The sequence below is a fragment of the Acomys russatus genome, chromosome 23 (genome assembly GCF_903995435.1).
Source record: "Acomys russatus chromosome 23, mAcoRus1.1, whole genome shotgun sequence".
NCBI classification, from domain to species: domain Eukaryota; kingdom Metazoa; phylum Chordata; class Mammalia; order Rodentia; family Muridae; genus Acomys; species Acomys russatus.
In genome coordinates this window covers 34,577,409-34,602,210 of record NC_067159.1, presented here as the reverse complement: position 1 = coordinate 34,602,210, position 24,802 = coordinate 34,577,409, and the positions used below count along the sequence as shown (strand labels likewise).

Sequence of the window (24,802 nt, the reverse complement as noted above, 5' to 3'; positions counted from 1 at the left end):
CTACTGGAAGATGTAATTCTCTAAGAAACTGGTAAGAGGTGATGGAGAGCTAAAGACATGATGGAGAGGTAAGGGAAATCACTTATCAAAATTAATTTTGATGAGAGAGGAAGTGATTGGAGAGTTGAGAACATCCTTGAAATGAGGATGATGACTGACACTGCACATGCACAGTATTATAAAACACTAGAACACACTATAGTGAGTCATGCCTATCACCCTTAAGGTATTTTATTTCAGGAGGTTTAAATCTTGGGGTATTTTGCCAGTTGAACCACTTAATTAGTTATTATAGTCATTATTTTCACCCACTATAGAAATTAAAAATGCTAAACAGACTGAAATAAATAGATCCAAATTTAGCTAAATATTAGCATTTTAATATAACAAACAGGGAGGTTTGATCAAGATTTTTATTAAGTTACAATGGTACATCTTTTGTTCCAGTAATGATTTTTTAAATCTTTGAGTGATATGATATAAAAACCTATATGGTCCTACTACTTCTTGAGTTTCTTCTGAGCAGCTTTCTTCTTGACCATCTGTAATCGCTTCATAGCGTTGAGCTGCGATTCTTGTGACGTTGGACCTTTAAGTGACGCTGAGGGACTGCTGCTGGCCTCGGGTGTGGTTTTGCTGGGGGTACTGCCACTGGGTCCTGGTGTAGCACTGTTTCCATTCCCACTCAACTGGCTGCTGCCTCCGGGAACTAAACTACTCGGACTGGGAAGACCCACTTTGCTGACGTTATCACAGCTAACTGAGCGACTTAGTCCAGCCTTGCCCAAGGTTAGAGGTGGAAGTGGCTTCAATGGGACAGACGGGTTAGTGTTGTTACCAGAACCTATTTTGGAACCTATTCCACCTTTGGATGATGTTGCCAGACCAGTCAAACCCACAGGTTTCTGGTTAGTTGATGAGGCGGCAGGTTTTCCACTATTGTTTTGTGCTGTTGAACTCAACTTTGTTGTTGATGGACCAGCTGAAGAAGTTTTGGCTGCAAAAGCTGCCCATCCAGTTAGGCCACTGGTTACTGAAGAGGACACGTTGTTACTAGAAGAATTTCCTGAAATAACTGTGGATGGCTAAAAGATTAAAAAGATAAATCTTACATTAGAGCAAAGTATAATCAACACCCGTATAATATATTTGAATATAAGTTTACTTGTGTATAAAGAAGCGACAATGTGGACAATCTGGACAACACAGCAAGATTATGTTCTTATGGAGCTATACATGGGAGCACATGGGAGTTCTGTAGTCACGGAGGATGCTACACAATTTGCAGTCCCTGAACAGCACATTGTTTTAGTGACTCCAGGGAAAATCCATGGCATTCTATTTGGGAGCTCCCTTTAGATTCAGTCACAACCCACAGCAGAGAGTCAGATTTAGCTATTTAAGTAGCTTTTATTAGCCCCCAAAGTATCACCTAGCTCATGGTCCATCCAAATGGAGTTTACTTTTAATGATTAAAACTTTGCATGCAAGATATTCAGGAGAAAATACCTAAGACAAAGATTCAATCAATAGTCATTTACAGTGGACGTGTTAAAGGGAATTTCTCTATATAAAGTTCTAAGGACACTTAAAATAACCAAGTTGCCATAAAATTTTCAACATCTATTACACCACAAAACATACTCAGGTGAGTAAGCTCTGAGGATATGTTAAACAGAGTTCACAAATGCAGTTCACAATGTGTGCCTCCACTGAACTATAGTAGCGGACCCCACTTTCACATAGACTACTCTAACAGCTGTCTCTGGGGCTGCGCTGTGGCATTGTGGTGAGGTGATCTGTAATGCGGTAACATTTCAGCTTCTCTGATCAACTTCCTCCCTGGACTGATGAGACGCTTCAAGTGACACTGTTTTAAGCACACAGGATGATTTTTCTTCACTCTCACATTCTGTGTCCACCTTCATATTGAGAGGACCTCACAAAAGCACTCAAAGGTGAAATCAGATACAGGACTACCCTATATTTAAAATGATAACACATAAAGTATAAAAACGGTAGTAAAATATCTAGAATATCTATTTATATTTTAGAATTGAACTCTTATAAAATAGTTGTCAAACATCTTTAGCTCTTACAGTACTGTCTGTATACAATAAGCACTTTTAACAACGAAAATCACTCAAAGTGAGAGTGCTGTGGGGCCTTTGATAACAGAAGTTAAAATGGTTGTTCTCATATTCTGAAAAACCACACATTTTCAGTAGCACCATATAATTATCTCATGATATCCTGATTAGGAAACCATTTTATAAAACACAAATTCCTGGAACACACTGCTGGTGACAGAAAAAGAAAGCAAAAGGACACAGAGTGGCAAACTTAATTTTCTGTTTTGAAAAGTCCATTTTTTTCCTTTTCCTTTTTATAAAACATGAAACCCTCTACTATATGGTTATATGACCCTTCATCACATTTCACCACAGGACACTTATTTAAAGCAACTAAAAGGATCGATGCACAATAAAGGATCAATAAGGAAGCAAGGTCTCTGTGTTGAACACTTTATTTTAATAACTGCTGTGGCCCTCGCAGCTTCACAGAGTGACAGATCATCTGGAACACAACTGGGACTCACAGATGCACAACAGCACAAACTTGGGAAACCTACTAATGTCTCATATTTCAATGTATAAAGTAAATTTCTGATATAAATGCTCCCTTCCTATCTAACTAATGGTAAGCAGTCCTGAATTGCAACAGCAGTCATTCAAATAATAAAGTTTCTTACCAAAATTTTACCAAGCAGCTACCTTCCGTCAGCTAGACTGAGATTTAATGTAGGTGAAAACAAGTACACTTTACCTTAACTTCTGTTCTCTTGAATGCTAGGAAGGTTGTCTCTTGTTTAACTTTGGTTTCTGGTTTCTTAACTAGTGGATCCTTGACAGCTGGAGCCACAGAAACAACAGTGGGTGCTGGTTTCTGTGGTGGCTTCTGTGTTTTCTGAGCCTATGAAAAATCAGTGGAAAAAATTATATATAAAAATTTTTGATAACATAAATTAAGAATGTATTAAAGAATTATAAACATTGAATGGTAGCAATAGTTCTTTAAAACATATTGTGATGATATTGAAAGTAGGACTATAAAAATAATTATCCATATCCAAACGGTATTATAGATTTTAATAGTTTCTGAACAGTAATCAATTCTGAACACTATCAATCATGCAAATTAGGGTTGGTTAGATACTATTTTAACAGGATAACCCTTCCACTTTCAATAAAGGAAAATCACAAACTGTGGTAAGCTGCTCTTTGTTATTCATGCAGGACTGGTTCCAGAATCTCTGACGGGTACCAGACTCTGTGGGTGTTCACCTTTAACTAGCATAGTACTTGGGCCTAGCATCATCTGCCTGCAATCTTAGCACTCAGGAGGCTGATGCAAGAAGACTAGGAGTTTAGAGGCAGCCTGGGCTATAAAACAAATTCAAGGTCAGCTTGGTTATACGTTAAGACCCTGTCTTAAACACTTATGGTTTGACTAGGCTTGGTGGCACAAGCCTTTAATCCCAGCCCTTGGGAGGTAGAAGCATGTGGATCTTTGGAAGTTCAAGGCCAGCCTGGTCTAAGTTCTAAAACAGCTGGGTACATATAGAGATCTTCTCTCATAAAGCAAGCAAACAAAAGAAACTCTAAGGGTTGGGGGCTCATTGGGTAAAGAAGCGTGTCATGCAAGCATGGTGTCCTAAGTTCAATCATCGAAACCCATGTAAAGGTGGAGGGACAGAACCTTTTCTCTCTCTCTCTCAAACCAAAACTCTCCCAAAAGTTGTCTGTCTCTCCTTCCCACCCACAACCCCACGTCCCTCCCTCCCCTCCCACAAAAACAAACAAAATAGCCCTAAAGGTTAGAGGATATAACTCAAGCCCTAGTGTTCCACCTACAGCACTAGGGAAAAATACTGTATTTATTACAGATAATCTGTTAAAGACCTGAGTGGACAGTTAATCATCTCTAGGTTACTATATGTAAATGCCATATAAACAGTTATATTGAATTGTTTTAGAAATAATAGCAGGAAAACAAGCCTGTACATGCTTTGTACTGGTGCATTCATGTTCCTATCCCATCCACAGGATGGGTGGAAAGCATAGATGCTGTGTTCCTGGAAACTGGGGACAATCATGGTTGCATACAGTTAGCATTATTAAATAGCGCACTTTCTTTTTGTGCTTAACCAAAGACTTACATATTTTCTTCTTGGGGCTCAGGTGTAAGTTTTTAAGTTACTGAGGATGAGTTAAAAACAACTCAGGTAATTTACACGGTTTTAGACACTGAATGAGATGGGAAGAATTATTCATGGATAAATAATAAATCTTTGAGGGTTTTCCTTAGAGAAAGCTTATAAATACAAATTTTCATGTTATCTAGGGAGAATTTTATTTATTTTTTTCTTAAGCATAAGTTTTATTTTGACCAATAACTGACTTTATCTTATGACAAAGCATGTTACTACCTTCTCTTATAAATTTTGGCCATTTTTCAGGTTCTTGGTGTCTAGTGAGCAACCCTGGCTATGTACACAGTATAGAGTAATGATTGAAACAGTATTTAAGTATCAAACAGAACAAGGGCTGGGAACCCTGCTCCTTCCTTCCCCGGCTGTGTACCTAAGGTAAACCACGAATGTCTAGGAGCCGCATTCCTTTCCCATCTGTGGCTGCTGAAGGGGCAGCCTAAGATCTCACTGTGCTAAGTGCTGATAATGACAGTTACTGTAACCTAGCGTAGCAAGGACCTGGCTTTATTCCCCAGCACCTCGATAATAACAAAATAAAGCATAATTAGTGTGCGGGGTATTGTCAGTTTGACACAACCTGCAGTCACCTGGGGAAGAAGGGACTGCAATTGAGAGCTTCCTGCATCAGAACTGCCTGTGGCTGTGGCTGTGAGAGACTGCCTTGATTAATAATTGATGTGGGAGGGCCCTGCCCAGGGTGGACAGCACATCCCTCAGCAGGAGGGCCTGGGCTGGGTAAGAAAGCCAGCTGCACATGAACTGGAAAGGAAGGCAGTAAGCAGCACTGCTTCCTGCATGGTGAAGCAGAAAAAGATGATTTACAAGGCAGACACGTGTGAAGGCAGAGGGACCACGTGCATGCCTTTTATGTGGCATGCGTCTCGTCATACATATGTACTACAACTTTGCTTTGGAAGGAGCTGAAGGCCACTGGGACACACACACAGATAAAGTGAGGTAGCTATTCTGGACGAATAGGCCTAAGCATCATAGAGAGCGGACAGGTGAAGGGAATTAAAGGGACCTCTTACAAGGCTAATGCAATAGACAGATAATAAGCAGGGACCTGTAGAGCAGGGCACGAAGAGTGAAGTGAACAGACGTGAGGGATGTATGGTGTGAACACATTAAGTTTAGCAAAGGAACAGGAACTATGAAAGACAGCAAGCACAGCATGTAGCTGAGGCAACTGTGGGGGAACCTAGAGGAGAAAAGAATTTTAACTTAAGAATATTAAACTTAAAGACCAGTAAGAGCCAGTCAGTTATAAAAGATGACATACAAAGGAGATTAAAATCATGTACTAGACTGATATATGCTAACTTAAAAAAAAAGGGAAGAAAAACTTGGGGAAATAGTATTCAACTTTGATTAACAGAATCATGGTGAAACAATTATTTAAATCTTTTGGAAATTTACGCCTTTGAGAAATTATTTCCTTTGAACTGCAACACTCCCTCCATAGCAGCAGGAAGAGGGCAGGTCATGAGCCTCAGGAGGTACACATGGTCACGTGTTGGGCAGATGTCTAACTCTGAGAGCCCACCCCAGCAAGTACAAAGCAAGCAAATCATTGCTAGGGATGGAGGAGATTCTGATGAGTCAAACTGTGCAAAGAGATGTTTGGACTATGAGCTGCCTTGAAGCTGCGCAGAGAGCACCAGGAGTCGTCAGCCATGACGGGGTGGAGTTTCTGGTGATGTAGCTGCTTTTGCGACATCCCTCCTCCTCACAGTAACCTCACCAATATTCCTGCTGGGAACCCCAATAAAAACTCGTTTGTTCTCCAAATTGGACATTGGTGCAATCATTACTTTGGTCTGTCATGGATGCTCTTTCTCGAGTGAATAGTCATGTGAGTTCAAGCATGTGTGTGCTGTGCTGTGGTGTGTGTGTGTGTGTGTGTTGCATCTACTGAGAAAAAGCCTCTCACATAAAATCTGCTCATCTCAAATAATTTTGTATGTAGTCATGGAAAGCTAATTTCAGTAAGAAACTAAAAATTTAAATACAGAGATTTCTTGTTACAAAGAAAAAACATATACTAATAAACTTTTACTATTTTTAACAGAATATAGATATTCCTTTTTCTATTTTATTGATTAAACATAAAATGGATATCTTGACTTTTACTTTACTTGAGAAATTTACGTCTTAAAAAATATATGGTCAAGCACACAGAAATTCATTTGATACAAAGACATGAAATACTTGTATTGAGACTTCTTAATCTAAGGCACAGCAGGGACACTCAGGGAAGAGGTGACAAACCATTAAAGTAGATAGCCACTTTTTGATGTTTTTAAAATAAAACTTATGAAGTAAAATTTATCTACTTTTTAAATTAATAAATTATAAAGGCAGTTAATGTGAGTACACCAGGGATAGTACATTATGAGAACAAAATAAAAGCCGCTTGATGCCAGTGAAAAGGAAAGACTAAAAACCAGGAGCACAGAAGTGGGGAAGACACAGACAGACAGCCACAGCCTCTGAACATCTGCGGCCTCTGCACATCTGTGAGTTCCATGGTTTCTACTCAGGAATAGATTTTTCTTATGTTTTCCTAGCAGACTTGACAAGGACCGAGGCTTTGTATCTCACCACTTGTGCTTCATGATATTATAAAATGTTTGTAATTACAGTGTCACGCTTGTAGGAAATATTCTGTGTGTCTTCAATGCCATTTCTTTAAGCCAGGGTAGGCTAAAAGGTGAATAGAGGAGAGCATGCATAACATGCTCTGATGTTTGGACATAGCAACATAAATCCATATAAACAGTATATATGCAAACACTTAAAAGTTAGTTTATTTTTCAGTATTATTTTCAGTATGCCAAATGTCCCAATTTTCAATCTGAAATCACATACTGACAAAGGAGCATCAGGCGCTGTCAGAATGTAAAGTGTGACTCTTACCATTCTCTTCATCTGCCTGGTGCATCGGGCACAGTACCACACCAGGCGAGGGTCAGTCACTTCTTTGTCTGTCACTTGGGGTTTATGGCAGTCTTGGTGGTAGAGGTTATGGCACTCTTGACATTCTACTAATTGGTTTCCAGACGCCACCGTCATTTGTCTAAGAAAAACAGTACATGAAACACTGGCTTCTTCAACATATTTACATAGTCTTCAACAATTTACAGTTATTTCCATGTTCTTCTGGTAAAGTTTGCTATGTTAAAGGAAAGAACCCTAGAAAAATAATCATTTAAATCACTAATAAGGAAAATAACAAACACTACTACAAAGCCTACATAAGACCTTCATTTCTGAAAGGTTATGCTTAGTCAGTAATTACAGCACTTCAATTAAGTTTAACTATAGTTTTAGTCACTTATCACTGCAGATGTTTTCTATTTTTAAAAGGCAGTGGGCACTGACTGTCCTAAGGACAGCACTTCCTTAGTATCTGTACTAAATCCCACTGGAAGAGAGCCTCACACTGTTCTGTCTACATCACTAATAAGAGAGGTAAGCTGAGCTTCGAGACTTACACTTGTAACTCCACCACACATGACTGAGAGAAGGGCGTGACTGTGAGTTTCAGTACAGCCTGGGCTACCCAGTGTGTTCCAGGCCAGTCTGGACTAGAGTGAGAGCCTGTCTCATAAAACTTATTAAAGAAAGAGAAAAAGAAAGAAAGGAAGGAAGGAAGGAAGAAAACTGTATGGCTCATAAAGCTTGTATTTCCTTAGTTTCTATATGCTAGAAGTTACATTCTTATTAGAAGAGCCACATAAATTATTTATGAAAAACAAACACCAAACCAAACAACAACAGAGTCTCTTCTAAGTAGTGTTATTGTTTCTGTAACTCTGCATTCTAGCTTGAAAAGCTTACTCAGGGCAGTCTACAGTCGTCTCCACGATTCTTAAAAAAGATGCAATGGTGTTTCGAGAAAGGCCATGTGCCAGTTTATTTTTTTAAGTGCCATCAGCAATTCAGAGAAAAAAAAGAAAAAGCAATAAAGACGGCTTATAAAGAAAGACGGAACTGAAGTTCCTAATGGATTCTTTCTCACTTTAAAAAATGCATAATTACTTTCCCCTCAAACTCAAGAACGCAGACAGTGTTACTACAACACCACAGACTGAAACAATGGTCTGAAAGATATAATATCTGACAGTTTTCAGGGTGGTAAAGTACTATATGTGCTGTTTATAAGATGCCTTCTATTTATTTGTTCTTCATCCCAAATAATAAAAACAAAACCAGAAAATTCTCAAGAAACTGTTTGATTTTGGCAGTTGGGGAGCAGAAATAAACAGAGTAGGTTGTTTGCTCCTTCTAAAAAACCAAATCAGTCTGTGGTAGGGCATAACTTACCTACAGACAACACAGGCCAATCCCATCTCCATGGCAAAATCATCAGCACTAGTCTCTTCAAAGCTGGAGAGGTCGGCCATAGCTAAGTCCTTGCTGGTCTGGACAGTGATGGGAGAGGAGCGCGTCTCTGGTTTCTCCAATTTAGGCTTCTTCGGAATATCAACTCCTTCAGTGACATCTTTCAGCTATAAGAAGAACCGGATGATGAGCGATCATGAAAGAACATGGCATAAATTCTAAATTGCTGAGAGAAAAGAGCAGCAATATATGACAAAGTTCATTCCATAGACATTTTGCACAGACAGGAGAGCTACACACGCTCGCGATCAAGAGAAGAATCTTAGCTGTAGTTTGAGTCAGAGTCATGGGAGGAATAAAGGGGAGAAAGGGGAAGAAATTATGTAACTCACATATAACATTCTCAAAGAATTAAATTTAAAAAGGAAGTTAATTTACAATTAGTATGTTAAAATAAGCTAACAAGATATAGATAGATAAGAGCAGTATCATAGTATTTATGTAGATAGTAAGTGTCTCTATTCACCTTTATTATGCATACTAAACAATTTTGGAAACTCAATGAGTATATTAACTTTTTTCTCTTATTCAGATTTTGGACTAATATGGCTACTGAAAATAACAACAATCAAAAACTTTAGGGCTGGGCTAGGGAGATGGCTCCCTGAATAAGGTGAGGGCCGGGCAAGCACGAAGAACCAGCTTAAAAAAATAAAAATAAATTAAATAAATAAGTAAAAAACCAGAAACAAAACAAAACAAAAACCCTAAGGCCTACACAAAGCAACATAAATTTAAACATAAATACCCACGGAGGCTGTTCAGTGGGTAAGCGCACTGGCTACCTAACTGATGGCCTGAGTTAACCAGGACGCACTTGCTGGAAAGGGAGAACTGACTCCTCCTACTTGTTCTCTGCCTTCCAGACACATCTGCCTCACATTGCTATAAATATATTAATGTAAAAAAGTCTTAAAAACAAAACATTATTGAGAGAAGAAAAGTAGCTAAATGACACATATAACAGTGTAACAGTTGTATCAATATAAAAGCACAAAAAATACAATGTTCATGAATATCTATTATTCAGTAATAGTATGAAAACAATGGGATAATATGCCTCACCCTAGGCCAACGGCTACTGAACATATTTTTAGTGAATTTTTTGTTAGTTGCTAAGCTTTAGTTACCATTTACAAATATTAACTAAAATATCCAGTGAAGAACCCCTTGTAGCTTGGTAACGTGGTTCCAGTTGAGCTGCACCTGGATCCATCACTTTTACGTCTCAACAACCACTGCAGCCACAGGTACGGAGTAAAGTCGGCCTTACTTTCTTTGCCTGGGCTGCAAATGCTTGAGGACAACTATCTCAAGTCAATGGTTAGATACGTTTCTAGATTTTATTCATTTTTTAAAAGTTCATATCTCCAGCTATTAAAATAAATGTACAGAGTGCTCACTCTGTAGCTAGACCCACTGCTACATAAGGAAGTAGGCACAGACACTCTTTCTGCCTCCGGAAGTGGTCTAATCCAAGCTAACCAGGCCTTACTTTATCAGCAGGCCTCTTCTCAGCTTCCTTCTTTATCTTTTCGGTGGTGAGGACTTTGCCATTACTGCTGCCAGAAGGGAGACTAGATGATGTTTTGGGCTCTTGCTTGATAGAAAGAGATTTTGTACTTGAAATTTTGGGTGGTTCCACATCCTAAAGGGTAAAATAAAAAGATTAGAGACCTTCATTTTATTCAAAATAGAAGGGCTGAGACTGTTGCTTAGTGGTAGGGCACTTGCCTAGCATATACAAAGACGGAGGTTCAATTCAATCCCCAGTACTGAAAAAGAAACAAACAAACAAAAAAAGTAATAACCTAAACAACTTTCAGTTAAAACCCAAGACAGCACATTATAGTCGATGTAACACTTTCCTACCATGGCCTCACTAAGAAACACTGACACCCAACCAGCACCTAGTTGATGTTTTGATGATGTGTACGTCCACAAGGCAACCCAGCAGCCACGTATCCACCACCACCTAGATTCTGCTCTATTTCTTTGTAATCACACTGTTGCAGGTTTATACCCTAGACAGCCTTGGGCACTGAACTTAGTTTGTGGACACCTCTTATGCTTCGGATTCTAATTAGACTCAAGCTAGACATACACTCTGTCTCCCCTCTTAGTTGGGCAGCTGTGTCCCACATCTGGGTGATTGCAGTTTCAGAACTAGAACAGGAAAAGACTTCTTGTTGAGAGCCCGTATGTGCTTGGTGGAGACTACTCCAGCTCGCTAACTTCCTACAGTTCTTTGAGATAGCTCTTAGCGTCCTCATTTCACCACAGCTGGGTGAAATAAAGTTATCAGGTACCTCAGTTTCCTTACTGTAAACTACGAAAAATAAGTAATACGAATTTCAAGGTATCATTATTCCAACAAAAATTCATTATACCCACAAGCCACTTAGAAAAGGGCCTAATTAGATACTGTAAAATGTCAAGGTGTGTAATTTGATACCACATAACTACAAGAGGCAAACTGGACTTTCAAAAGGTTTTCCTGACATTAAGACACACTCATGTCACATATGCTGCCATTCACTACCAATAATGGACCTATGTAGCTTTGACATCTACAGCCTTTACCCTTCTATTATCCTGCCCAAATTTAATTCGCTTCAATGAAAAATTCCTGTGTTGTTTATATTTTTATCCTTAAAGCATTAGAGAATAATTAGAAATGAGTTTAGATACCTTTAACAACTTAAAAAATTATTATAAAGAACTAGAAATTAAATTGCAAATAAGTGGCTTTTTATACACCAGCTAGTAAAAACAGCATAACCTCCAGACCTTCCTAATGCTACAACCCTTTAATACAGTTCCTTGTGTCGTGGTGACCCCAACCATAAAATTATTTTCATTGCTACGTCATAACTGTACCTTTGCTACTGTTCTGAGTCATAATGTAAGTATCTGTGTTTTGAGATGGTCTCAGGCCACTCGGTGAAGGGGTCACAAACCACAGGCTGAGAACCACTGTTCTAGACCTAAATGCTATTTACGAGTGACACTTTGAAAGCTTGAGGTAGGAGAACAAAGTTAAAGAGCATAGTTTCTTTGTGACATATAGAGTGGCTACTATGATAGAGGATGTTTCAGGAAGATCTAAACGTCGTCACTGGAACCTCTCAAAACTCTCTCCAAGCTTTGCGCTCAGGTAGGTACCTTTTGAGTTGGACGATAACTTGAGTCAATGCCCCGGGCCAAAGATTCATCAAGCAACGCTTTTAGCTTTTCGGCAGAATCTTTACTCTTTGAGTGTAAGAAGCCTAGGGCTTTCAGAAAAATGGGATCAAGTTCCAAATTCACAGTAGCAGCCATTGCAAACACCTGAAGGAAAACAAAAAAGAGGGAGAAATTTAGACAGTGCATAATTACATATCCTAACTTTAACATATCCGAAGGCTTATGAGAGACAAAGTACCGACTGGCATTATCTGGTTTCCCTCTCCCTTCTGGAACAACAGACGCTACCATCTTCCTATAGATCTACGTGCGGCACGTTTTTGAGACAGGGTCTCCCTACATGCTCAGGAGGGACAGCTTGTAATCCTCCTGCTACCACTGCTCACGGTGAGGCTGGAGGTGTGTGACACCACATCTGACAAGGGCGAAGTTAACACGGACAAGGTCTTCCTCACCGAGCACCTTCCTAGGTATCTCTAACAACATGTCTGTAACTTATGACACACACGACCAGCCTGCTTTTAAGTCAAGTTTACTACACCCCAAAATGTCTTTTTTCCAAGTCTTATTTTTAACCACAAAAATAGAGATTTGGTGTTCACAGGGGTGGGGGAGGTGGGAGGTGGAGGGTGCGGTGTGATGGGCAAGGACAGGCTCAGAGAAAGAAAATCATCCATGGTAAAAGTCACTCCTGTAGCTTTTACAACCATTTCTTGTTTTGTTTCTGTGTACTTTACCTTCTCCTCAGTCCCCTGCTATTTTTAATATCCCAGAAAGCATATTAGTGGTAATCTTATTAAATCACATTTAGAATGAGGAATCTCTTACATTAAGCTATTTCTTAAAAGCAAGGCCTCTGAATGAGGCTCCTTACCTACTGCATGAATCCCTTGGGTCTTATATTGCTTGCTGTCCTAAAGAGCTTAGACAATGGGCCAGACAGCAGAGCCACACATCAAACGGCTGCAAAATTCTCAACAGTCAAGTTTTGTTTTCAGGTAATACCGATGTTATCAAGTGGTTCTACTTCTGGCTGTCATTTTTCCAAATCCCTTCCAGGCAAGGAATTATTAAAATAAAAATGTACTCTTGGTGTCCAATCCTTTGATCAATATAGTAAGGTTTTGAATTCTCTTCTGTCCTTAAGCTTAATGGCATAGTGATGCAACACAGTTACAGTTAAAGATCTCTTACCAATTTCAGTATAATCTCCCATTTTCAAGGGTTTATAATACCATTAAAACTTGCTGTAAGGTGAAAATTGACATATGAAAGCACAGGTTGAAAATAAGATTTCATTTATTTATTCCCATCTCCTTCTACTTTTCTCTTTATTCCCTGCCAAGTTCGACAGGATGCAGAACAAAGAAACAGACGGGCAGGCAGATGGACAGACAGAGAGACAGCCAGACAGGCAGACAGGCAGGCAGGCAGACATGACACAGACACACACACAGACAGCTCTTGATAAGTACCTAAAAAGGTATTATCTATTTGCTAATCAAAAATTATTGCTAATTCTCTGCTCTATTAAAATATCACCTGTCTGAATTATCTAGGTAATGGAGTTTGAAGGCTATTACTACAATGAAAAAGTAACCATACCTTAAATAGTTATATTAGTAAGAATTTAACAAAACGGAAGAGGCTTTATTGCTGTTTTAAATGATATTACATACATCATCCAAAGAATGATAGGTTCAGGAGGATTATTTTAAACTGTTCTTAAGAGGAAAAATAATTTAATATAATTTCCATGACTAAAGAGGTATTTTTTCAAGATTCTACAAGACAAACACAGTCTAATCGTGTAGTTACAGACAAACTAGTTTATTTAATCCGGGACAGTGTTTTACAGGATACTGAGCAAAGAGCTGATGCCTACGCAATCCTTACAATATGACAGAAGCATTACCTTAATTTCTTTTCTGAAAAACGGAAGCAAAGTATTGTTTTTCTGTCATCACAAATGAAATACCTATAGACTAGGTGACCTATGGTGCTTGACTACAGAAACTGTCAACAGCAATATTCTAATAGAATAAAAGACTTGACATGCTTTGCACCCCTGCCATAAATTTCTGGCATCCTTCAAACCCAGTGGTGCACACGGTGGGATGGGGTGTGTGTGTGTGTGTGTGTGTGTGTGTGTGTGTGTGTGTGTGTGTGTGTGTGTGTGTGTGTGTGTGTGTGTGTGTAAGTGTGTGTGTAAGTGTGCCCATTTTTTAAACTCATGGAATAAGAAAAGTTTAGAGACAACTGCTCTAAACTAGCAATTTTCAGGTTCTTTTCGTCTTACACATCATGGGTTCCTTAGAGCACCAATGTCCTTCTGCAATCCACGCCGTGTTCTCATTCAGGCAGCCCTTCTCCCTCCCCCACTCATTAACAATACCTTCCCCTCTGTTTTCTACTTTTACCTCGATCATTTTCTGTCTTTGCTACTCTCACTAATGACCTCTCTTTTATAGCCTCCTACAAGGCAGTGCTCCTTGGACTTGTTCCATCTGAGAGGCATTGCTGCTTTTAGACATTCTGTGACCCCAATTTATTAACTTCTCACCTGTTCTAATTACAGAACACTAACCCCAGGCTCTTCTCTCCCCCTCCCTCTCTCTCTCTCTCTCTCAGTCATTACTTTTACTTTAGCATATATTATGATCTTCTAAAATATGTTATAATTTTATTTAGTTTTTTAACAGGTAGAACTTCATCTTCACCCGTGAAATGTTGTCTGCCACACGTAGGCCCTTTGTCCACAGCCACAACCTACTCCCTTTCAAATTACACCTCCCTTTCTCTTCTCCACTGTCTTAAGAATGTATTTGAGGTACAAAGCCAATCTTTTTTTCTTACTTAACTTCCCCTCCTCCCTTCATTCCCACATCATGTGTTCTCTGAATTTAGAGGTGCTCCAATTGTCCCCTGTGCTCCTGCTTTATTGACACCTTCTACTCCAGCTTCTTTCTCAAACCAAACAAAAGCAGTAGATGGCACACGATAAAAGTCATGTGCAAGTCAATACAGAACAGGAAGACAAATGAAAGGGTATGTTAGTGTTGTTTAAAACAAAGAAATGCAAAACAACGAATAGTTATTACTTTACAACTATCAGCGATGTACTGATGGTAGAGACGGTGCTGCTAAGAGCTATCTGCACAAATGGACTTCACACTGGGACATCCATTACTACACCGTGCGCGTTCCCCACAGCGCTTAGCTTTGTCTTTGTAGTGTGCTATCTTCCTCCAGTTCAGTTTCTACTCTAGTACAAGACTTTCAACGACCCTCTCCCAGTTCTCTAAGCATCCTCATCCCACGGCTCTATGATGTCATCTACTTTGTAGACATGTGTACAGTTGCTATCTTCTCCCATTTACACCCAAACTAAATGTAGCTGAAATCCCATACTCACTTCCAAGTTATTAATCCCATCCTGGCATGCATCAGATTTAGTACTCTTATCATGTTTGGTCAATTCACTTCTGTTTTTTTCTGGAAATAACAACTACATTTTCCCTTTAAAACTGCCATGCACAGTCTTCAAAAATCTCAGAGACCTACAGAATATGGCATTTAAAGAGGTTTTTATTATTCTAAAGATTCTTTGACAACAAGACAAGTTAACTCCTGGCAACACCTCCAAGAAAATAATGAGCATCAAAGAATCTCCTTATGGAGTTGGCTTCAAATGTGGCAAACCATCCACTGAGCAAAATGTCCTCATTTCTGCCACAGATAGAATTCTGCCTAAAACTGGGCAAGCTTGACGCAGGCAGAGTCGACAGCCAAACTCTGCCAAGACAGGGTAAGCAAGTCCTCAATAGTTCCTTCCTCACAAATATGTCTGTTAGATACACTGGATTTGAAGACTGAAGATGATGCTCCAACATTATAGTTTTGGGTGACTGTTCAGGCAGCAAACTGTCTCTGTCATTTTTTTTGTTTGGGAAGCTGCTAACATGCACTCACAGCATACTCAGATAATTAATTTTATTCCTTCTCAAGTCTCTGATAGGGCTGAAGACCAGATAGTTTAGTTTTACAATTAAGCCTAGTTGTTTAGGGGCGAAGGTGTTTTAGGTCTAAATAGATGTTTTTAGGTTGATAGAGATGAGATATGATAGATATGGATTAACATTCAGAATTATAAATTCACCAAGATAGGAAAGATGTTTCATCCTAGGTTGCCAAATACAAATAGGGAAAACACTATGAATGTAACATTTATATAATTCCTAATTGTTTCGCTGTCCTTCTTGCTGTATGTAGTTTATAGTATATATGTGTAATAATATAAATGTATATATAAAAGTAAAAAATAAAATAAAATAAAAAATCTGCCATACACTTATCCTTTCTCCTTTTCCACATGATTAAAGAAATAAGAAGAAATGGCTTTTATGTGATGCCAGTTGGATACAGATCCTATTTCTTCCTGTGCTCTCTGGAACCTTATACTTTGGGTTATTTGATATGTCTTATTCTTCAAGCCTCCTCCCACCCTTGGCATCTCTTACTGACATTTATTCCTTTCTTATTCTGTCTTATAGCAAAACTTTCCTCAATTATCACCTATTTTTGGTATTTTCTCTATTCTTTCTAATTAATGTGGCAATTCATACAATAGGGTCTTCTCACAATTCTATGAAAATACTATTACCATGGTAATTTATTTATACAGAAATCTAACATGTACTATTTTCTCTTCTACTCATTTCTCAGGTCTTTGTAGACTTCACCTACACAGGTTAAAAATGAAATATATAGGGCTATTTTTGGGTGTCTTCTGATTGCACGTTACATTCTCTTTCAGATTTCTTTAGGATCAACAGCACAATTGCATAGGTGCCCCCTGCATATACATTAGAAGTACAAACTCTTGGTTTCCACTGCCCAACTTACAGAAAACCCTAGGTGCAGCCCACCAATCTAGATTTAATTTGCAGTTTGAGAAGAGCTGCCCTGGAGATCTTACTTTTTGCCAGTGATCATAAACTGCTCCTTCAAGCCCATCCCTTTCCAGAAGAGCTAACAAGTTTAACCTGGCTTTCCTCTGAAAGCATCCTATTGAATATGACCCCAGTGGGGCCACCTGTACCCACATTTCTCTTAGCCAGTTTTAAGACTAGCTTTCCTTTTATAACTCACCCTCCATCTCTGCCATTACCACTTTGCTGGAGTTACATTTCTTATTTTATGACCAAGTATAAAACTTCCTTTGCATTGCTATATTTTAACTTTTAGTCCCCCCATTTCTGACCAATCTTTCCCTAGCTCATTTCATTCCTGCTATCCTTACTATTTTTCCAACTATCTGTCTTGGGATCCCCACTTCCTACCAATTTGTTCTTCAGCAATCATATACATTTTATTGTCAACTACCACCCCTAGGCAGATGATTCTATACAGTTTTCTCTAAGTTTCTTAAGCATGACCTGCTTGTTTCTCTTACTTCTGTGTATCTCTGTAAAACAATGGGTAGATTGTTATCTCCTTAACTCACCAAAGTCTAGTGGTCTTGTCTTTTACTCAACACAACGCTACCCACTTGAACAGAAGGCATTAATGAAATTTGACTGTATTTCCCTGCCACCAAAACCAAAACTTAAAAAGCAAAACAATCACCTACTTTATGGGTAGAAACATGCGTAGTGCTCTGATCTGCAGCACTCACTTTCTATTCTTTCATCTGTCTTTAATTCATTAATCTCACTAGGGTATAGCTTCTATGAGAGCAGAGGTTTGTGCCTGTGTGTGTTGGGGGGGGCGGGGGGCAGAGTGCAGTTATTTCCCTAGCAGTTAGAATTTAACCGGCGCTTTTAAATATTTATTGAATGAACTGGATATTTGCTAAAATGTCACTTTGCAAGGATTCTGTGATGTCCTCAAACAAAATTGAGCATCCCTAACTAAATATAATTTTTCTCTTGGATCTCTTTCATCCTGCCTGCTAGTTTCAAACAAAGTTCAAAGTTGATTACTTGCATGAGATAAAGGAAACTGGCTATTTATGGGGGTGCGATACTAGGATTACTATCCCATTACAGCACTGGAAAAAAAAAAAAAATCTCATTCCGGACTCTGCAAGATTTTGTAATCCTTCCCAATAAACTTTTTTTTTTTTCTCCTTCCCATTGGGCACTGTGTCCTCAGGTACGTCTGAAAGCTCAGAACAGGAGATTAAAAAAAAAAAAAAATCCAATTCCAAACCAATCCAAGCGCTAGAGAAACTAGGGGGAGACAGGGGACAAAATGCGAATCCTTTGATGGAATTAAACACTTAGGCGGCCTCTTTAGGGGAAAGTCCTTGACAAGGGAGCCAGAAAAGGAGGTGTAAAAGGGGAGCTATCTTAGATGTCTCCGGAACCCTTTAACAAAGGTCTGAGGCAGTTCCACGGACCGGTCCCCGGGGCCGCGCGTCCTTAAATCCACAGCCGCCCCCGGGGTCCAGTCCTTACAGAAAAGGCGGAGCGCTCGGGCGGAGGCACGCAACTGCCCGCAAAGGAAGAGGCTTAACCCTCCGGTAGGGAGGGGACAACACCCCACGGAGCCCCACTCCGGCCGTCCCTCGCGGGGTCGCGAGCCTCCCCCCCCCCCCCGAGGCGCGCCAGGAAGCGGGGACCCTCGTCACAACTCACCGCTCCGCCCCGCCGCTCAGTCCGTTCCCCGCAGCTCGCTCCGAACCCGTCCCCGCCCTAACCAGCCTCGGCCGAGAGACACAAAGGTTCCCGCAACAGGTCGAGAGACCGGGGCGGGGGGACGTTTCCTAGTGAGACAACAGGAAGTGACGCGAACCCTTATCCGGTCCGCCGGATTATGAATGACGGTGGGCGGGGGACTTTCCAGACACATTGCCTCTAGTTTATTTTATTTTATTATTTTTTTAACCCTCCCACCCAGGTTTTTCACTGGAGGCGAGCGAGTGCTTCTCCTCAGCCCGCAGCTTCCAGAACTAGCCTCGGAATCCCGGCTCGGGCTGGGCGGGAAGTCGCGGCGGCCCGCGTCGCCCGCACGCTCTCGCGCCCTCCCTGCCTGGCCGCGCCCCTGCGACCAGGTAAAGAGGGCGCTGGGGCGGCTCGCCCTGTCACCCCGGGAGGACCGCGCTGCCCCTCAGGGGTCGGCAGGGCTGGGCGTGGGGGCGAAGGTGGGACAGGTCTTTCTTTCCAGCCCTGCGTTCAGCGCAGACTTTTAGCGTCGGTGTAGATGGAGGGCTTCGCGCCGTTCCGCTGAGTGACACGTGGGTCGCTCGGCTGCGGGTCATCCCTTCAGTGTTCTTCCCGTGTAAGGTAGAGCAGCGGGGCAGCCTGGCGTCGTAATTTGTGTGGCCCTTTGCAGTTAGGTGCGGAGAAAAGAGCTCGTAGAACACACTAACTTTCCCCAAAGACATAGCTTTCCGTTGCAGCCGTTTCTGATTGGACGCTGTACTTGGATACTTTTTTTTTGGGGGGGGGGTACAGTTACTCCAACGGATTTGCCACATGTGGGGACATTTGCTTATATTATCATCATTGAAATTTTAAGATAAGCTTGCATGGAAAACTGCTTTGGCTTCAAAAATGGATATTCAAACACATAGGGCCCCAACATGGGTTTTGGAATTACATGATACCCCAATCCCCATCCCCCCCCTCCCCACATGTTCGCCACCATATTCCTTGTCATAAGTTCCGTAAGGTAGGAAAAGATAGACTAACATATCTCAGTCTCTGTTATTGCTAAAGAATGTGGTGGTTGTCAAATTTCTCTTGTGCTGTTCTACAGAAAGGGGGTTTAGAAACACACTCACAGGTAGCAAGAAGTAGTGATGGTATTAAACTCATAAATATGGTCTTGAGAGCCTAGCGTGGTGGCGCAGGCCTTTAATCCCAGGACTCGAGAGGCAAAGGCAGGTGGATCTTTGTAAGTTCGAGGCTAGCCTGGTCTACAGAGTTGAGTCCAGGACAGCCAAGGCTACACAGAGAGACCCTGTCTCAAAAAACCAAAAATACAAAATAAAAATATGGTCTTGAAATGCCACGAGAATAAACTCTTATAATACACCAAGTGATTTGCTGTCATATTTAATGGAGCAAACAGTAAGCTATGGCTTTTTAAAAACTGCATTGTGAGGAGCATACAGTACGCAGAGATGATTGCCCATCTGCTCGTCACTTGGAATCGTGTTTCAGTGGTATCATCGTAAGAGGCCTCAAAAATAAGATTGAGGTTTGAACACTGTTTTGTGATATTAGTAAAAAGAAAACAAAACCCAAAGAACAGTAAACATGGAAGGGACCATGGAGGAGTGGGCTTTAAGGAAGGAGAGGTAGGATACAGCTGTATAAACACGGAAGAGTGGAGAGATGACTATATATTTGCCCACTTCAAACAAAAGTAAAAGCTTTGTGGTTGTGGACCTGTGGAGTTTTGTTTTAAAGCTGTTATACTTTCTAGCTTTTGTCTCAACAACACATGGTTTGAAATAAGCACAAACAATAATCCCATCGGCCTTACTAATAACAACAATATAGCAATCATTAAAACATCTGGGACTAATCGGTTGTCACATCCATAGTATAGTCAGTTAGCTGGCGTATGTTGTTTTTATCCTTAAATGCAAAGTAGCTTCCTGGATTCTTCTGTAATCATTTATTGTGACTCAGGAGTTTAAGCTTTGTATCACTAAATAAGTATTGCTTGCTGAGGTAATTAAGTATTTTTGTTTTTCAGGCTTCCTGATATTTTCGGCATGTTTACATTTCATGCTGTCCATCTGAGTTAACCACGAGGTCAGATTTAGCTACAAGCATTATGGCTCCATAGCAACAGACAATTCTCTGACTCTCCAGAGAGATTATATACTTCTTCTATGACTAAGGTTTCAGTAAGCTTTTCACTTCCAAACATTTCTTATTGAAAAAAACAAAATTACCTGCCCTGGTAAGAAAATAGCTAATTATAATCATGGGCTAATTGCCGCTGAACTGTAATCCTACTTTATATAATATAAACTCTAAAAGCTGTATTTCTTTCTTTGTCTTTTAATTAGAGGTAATTAGCTACTTCATCTATGAAGGAACATTTTTTAAAATTTGTACTGTAATAAAGTACCGTGGGGTTTGTAACCAATGTGCTGCTTTCTTAGATGTCTAAAACATGAGCTAAGTTGTATATTGAAATATTGAACATGGACTGATGGCGAGAATTTAAACAGGTCTAAGCGTAGATTTCAATATTTGAGAGAAATATGTAAAGGTTAATATTTGTTAACTTTTTATTTTGTGGAATATAACCTGCTAATATACTAGCTTAAGAATTTCCCATTTATATTCTAATATTTTGTGGTTCCCTGGTTTTTCAATCTCAATATCAATTTTTTCAATGTTTGTGGAAAACCACTCTTTAGTCCAACATAGTCACACATTTCTTGAGAAGTAATTTTGAAATAAAAAGCACAAGTTGGATTTTTCCTACTAAAGCTTATGCATTTTTTATAGTGTCACTAAGTAAAGAATTTGTAGAGAAACCCTGTCTCGAAACCGCCCCCCCCCCCACACACACAGAGACAAAGAGAGAGAGAGAGAGAGAAGGGGGGGGGGCAGCTAGAGAGAATTTGTGACTACATTATAATGAATAGTAGAGCCTGAGGTGTAACTCAGTGACAGAGTGCTCACCTAGCACAGTGAGGCCAGGGTTTGGTCTGTAGCACTGCCCATAACAAAGTAAAGTAGCTGGGGCTTTCCTATGTTCCATCATGTCCACTACCAAGCTCACAGTGGGCGGGGCTGCTGTCGCTGTCCTCATTGCACAACAAGACTAAGATGAAGAAAAGCATCATAAGCTCCTAAGAATCAGAACCAGTGTGCAAGCCCAGTTACTTTGTTCAAGAGTCTGGGCTCTTACCCATCACTTTATAATTCTTGAGCAAATAAATACTCTGCTTGATAGCATGTATGCAGACTCTAGTAGTTAAGTTCCCAGATTGTGTGCTAGAGAAATCAGGGGAATGGAGTTGGGATAGTGAATAGCTAAACAAGAATTCCCAGGAACAAGGCTCTGGACGCCTTGAAGAACAGGAAGAAGTACAGGTGGGCGGAATGAAAAAGCATATTAAATGAGTCAGAAAATGCAGAGGACATCACATTGGATTCACACGGTTTCTATTCTTAGAGCGCTCCTGGGTAACGTTGTGCAGGAGGCGTGTTTCTAAAGACTGTTGTTACAGAATAGACTTGTGTGCAAAGTGGGGTGAATAAGATGCAGGGCACCTGTAAGAGCTGGTGATGGCCTCCGTTAAAGTGCTGCTGTGCGGTGCTGGGGAGCTAGATTTGGGTTCCATTTCAAAGGAGGAAATAGCAAGATATGTGAGATAATGGAGCTGAGTGGGGCTCCAGCCACTGCGGGACGTGAATGCTGTTGCTGATTGCTCAGTAATGGGGATGGTAAGGAAAAAAGAACACATTTAGAAACATATCCAGTGGAAATGTCAAGGAGCCTGGAGTTCAGGCAAGATGTGCCTGACATAAATGTAGGAGTCAGATAATATTTAAAGCCATTGGACTGCAGAGCACATAGAATGTTGCTGTTGAAATGTGCCTTGTATACTGGTGATGGGCCATGAAGTCAGTCAACAGTCATAATTTAAAAGGGAAAAAGCAGCATAAAACAATCAGGTTTATTCAGTGTAATAGAATAAGTATTCACGACATTATATGAGGCTTTGCTGTTGCATTTTCTGACAGTAGAATTTATATGTATTAGGCCAGTTGGTCTCCCATGGAACTACATCTTAGCCCTGTCTGATTTTGAAATAGGGCCTTCCTAAATATCCCAAGCTAGCTTTGAATTCCCCATATAGTCCAAGCTGGCTCCAAACTTGTGATCCTCCTGTGTAACTAGACTTTGAGCCACGAATCGTTGAGAGATCTGAAGAATACACAGCAAATGGAATCAGGAAGCAGTGACAAAGAATTGTATCCAGTGTTAAAACTGTCAAATAGCTAACCTTGGGAGTGGAGATTTTTATTAAGGATTATGGGCTGGTGTCCTTCATGAAAAGTTTAATAACATAATTTCTGACTATTTTCACTTTGGTAAGATTAAAGCAATAAAACATGCTTTAATTTATACTATACTTATAATATTAATATTTTGTAAAATTTTGGGGTATTGAACCAGATTCTCATTAACAGAGGATGGCCCCAAACTGGCTATGTATTTTAGGATGGCTTTGAACTCCTGATTCTCCTGCCTCCTATTTTATAAGTACAAAATAGAACTATTTATTCCAGAAAAATTTCTGAATGTTTTCTAAGTAGATCCCTTTAGATTCAGTTAATATTTTGTTTGAGTTTTTTGTTTTTTTTCTTTTTCGTTTTATTTTTGAAGCAGGTTCCCTCTGTAGTCTTTTGTGTCCTGGAACTCACTATGTTGACCAGACTGATCTTGAACTCACAGAAATCTACCTGCCTCTACCTCCTGAATGTTGGGATTAAAGCTGTGAGCCACCATGCCTGGATAGGATTTTTTAAAAAATGGAAACAAACAAACGAACAAAACTGACTAATATTTTGCTACATAACATAATTTTTGGTCTCTATCTAATAGAATGTAGTTTATTGTGTAATACTGAGTTGCCAACGATCCTGACTTGAACTTTAAATACAAAACATTTAAATTGCGTTTTAAAAGTATGTTTATTTAATTTGTAAAAATCCCACCCCCTCTTGGATTATGGGATTAAAGGCATGTACCACCAAGCCCAGTAGCTTTCTTTCTTTTCTTTTCTTTTCTTTTTTTTTTTTTAAAGAGCTGATTTCCCTTTTCATATGTGAAATGTTTTGTCAAAGCCAAGATACATTTGATGCAGTCATTTAAGCATATCCTTTAAGATTCTCTAAGTAATGAAACGGAAGCTTCAAAATTTTCTTTTTATCTATTCCTCCTGCATATTTCCAATCTTGCTGGCACAGAAGAATAGGTGCATATTCAACTCCTGAAGTGTTATGCTTTTGTCTGCTTCTTTGTCATTTTCTCTCAGTGACTGCAGTATAGCATCTGCCAGCGTTGAGAAGGAGCAAGCGAAAGGTCTATACTTGACAGGAATCTAATGAGGGGCAATGCAAGCTGTGTCTGGGAGACCTGGAGACCCTGAACTCCTCAGTGTTTGCCTTAAAGTTCATGATGTAACTAGGGAGATGTCAAGGCAGAAAAAAGAGGGGTGGAAAAAGAATTTCTTTTTGCCTATGGTATTTGTAAACTTTCAGCCAAAACTCTGTTTTAACTCCTGAAAACACAGGGTAAGCCCAAACACCAAAGTTTTACAGGCTTATTAAATGTTTCATCTTTATTTAATTAAATTAATGTGTAGTCAGAAGAAATTGCTCAGGGAAAGTAAAATTTTTTTTTAAATCCACAGTTATTAACCAATCTTCTTGATCTCTAAAGTAAAATCACTAATACCTCTATCTTTAAAAATTGCTAAAATCAGATATACTTTTCATTTTTCTCTTGGACAGCTCATTAATTTCTCAGGTTTCACCATGGGCAGGTATTTCTAATTGATTTTGTTGGCATTTAACATTTGTGAGAACTCACAGTGAGTGAAGTTTATAGCTTGTATGCAAAATTTCTTTTTAATTATTCTTTTGTACTTTTCTGTACACACTTTTATTCTCCACCACACCCTCTTCCTATTACATACTTTTAAATGTTTTTAAATAGTGCCATCTAGTGTCAGTTTTAGATTGGTGGTTTGTGAATTAGAATGTGGGTAACTCTGGACCAGGGACTCAAAAGTAAGAAATCCTAGTTGAGAAAAGCCTTAAGGAAATAATTTGACCTCAAGACAGCCTGTGTGTATCTAAAACAACCAGTGTGTGTGCTCATCCATACATTCACTTGACAAATACTTTTTACATACAAATATTTAGTAGACTCTATTTTAAGCATAAC

The 24,802-nt window shown here is 39.7% G+C and overlaps 1 protein-coding gene across 1 annotated transcript; it reads right to left on the bottom strand.

Moving 5' to 3' along the window:
* Nucleotides 1-56: 56 nt before the first annotated feature.
* On the bottom strand, nt 57-18,640 carry Ints12 (integrator complex subunit 12). The gene is made up of 7 exons (XM_051165507.1): nt 18,508-18,640; nt 11,846-12,010; nt 10,176-10,328; nt 8,603-8,787; nt 7,193-7,352; nt 2,827-2,973; nt 57-1,085 (listed from the first exon to the last, which is right to left on the bottom strand). Exons 2-7 carry the CDS (start codon nt 11,999-12,001, stop codon nt 501-503), a joined length of 1,386 nt encoding a protein of 461 aa, XP_051021464.1. The 5' UTR covers nt 12,002-12,010; nt 18,508-18,640; the 3' UTR covers nt 57-500.
* Nucleotides 18,641-24,802: the final 6,162 nt, after the last annotated feature.

Bases quoted from the DNA above. Each gene is read 5' to 3' on its own strand.
- Ints12 (XM_051165507.1), bottom strand. From the start codon at position 12,001: ATGGCTGCTACTGTGAATTTGGAACTTGATCCCATTTTTCTGAAAGCC. The intron at 10,329-11,845 runs GTACCTACCTGA...TTTACCCTTTAG, and splicing joins GTTATCGTCCAACTCAAAAG to GATGTGGAACCACCCAAAAT. The intron at 7,353-8,602 runs GTAAGTTATGCC...TGTTTTTCTTAG, and splicing joins TTGGCCTGTGTTGTCTGTAG to ACAAATGACGGTGGCGTCTG.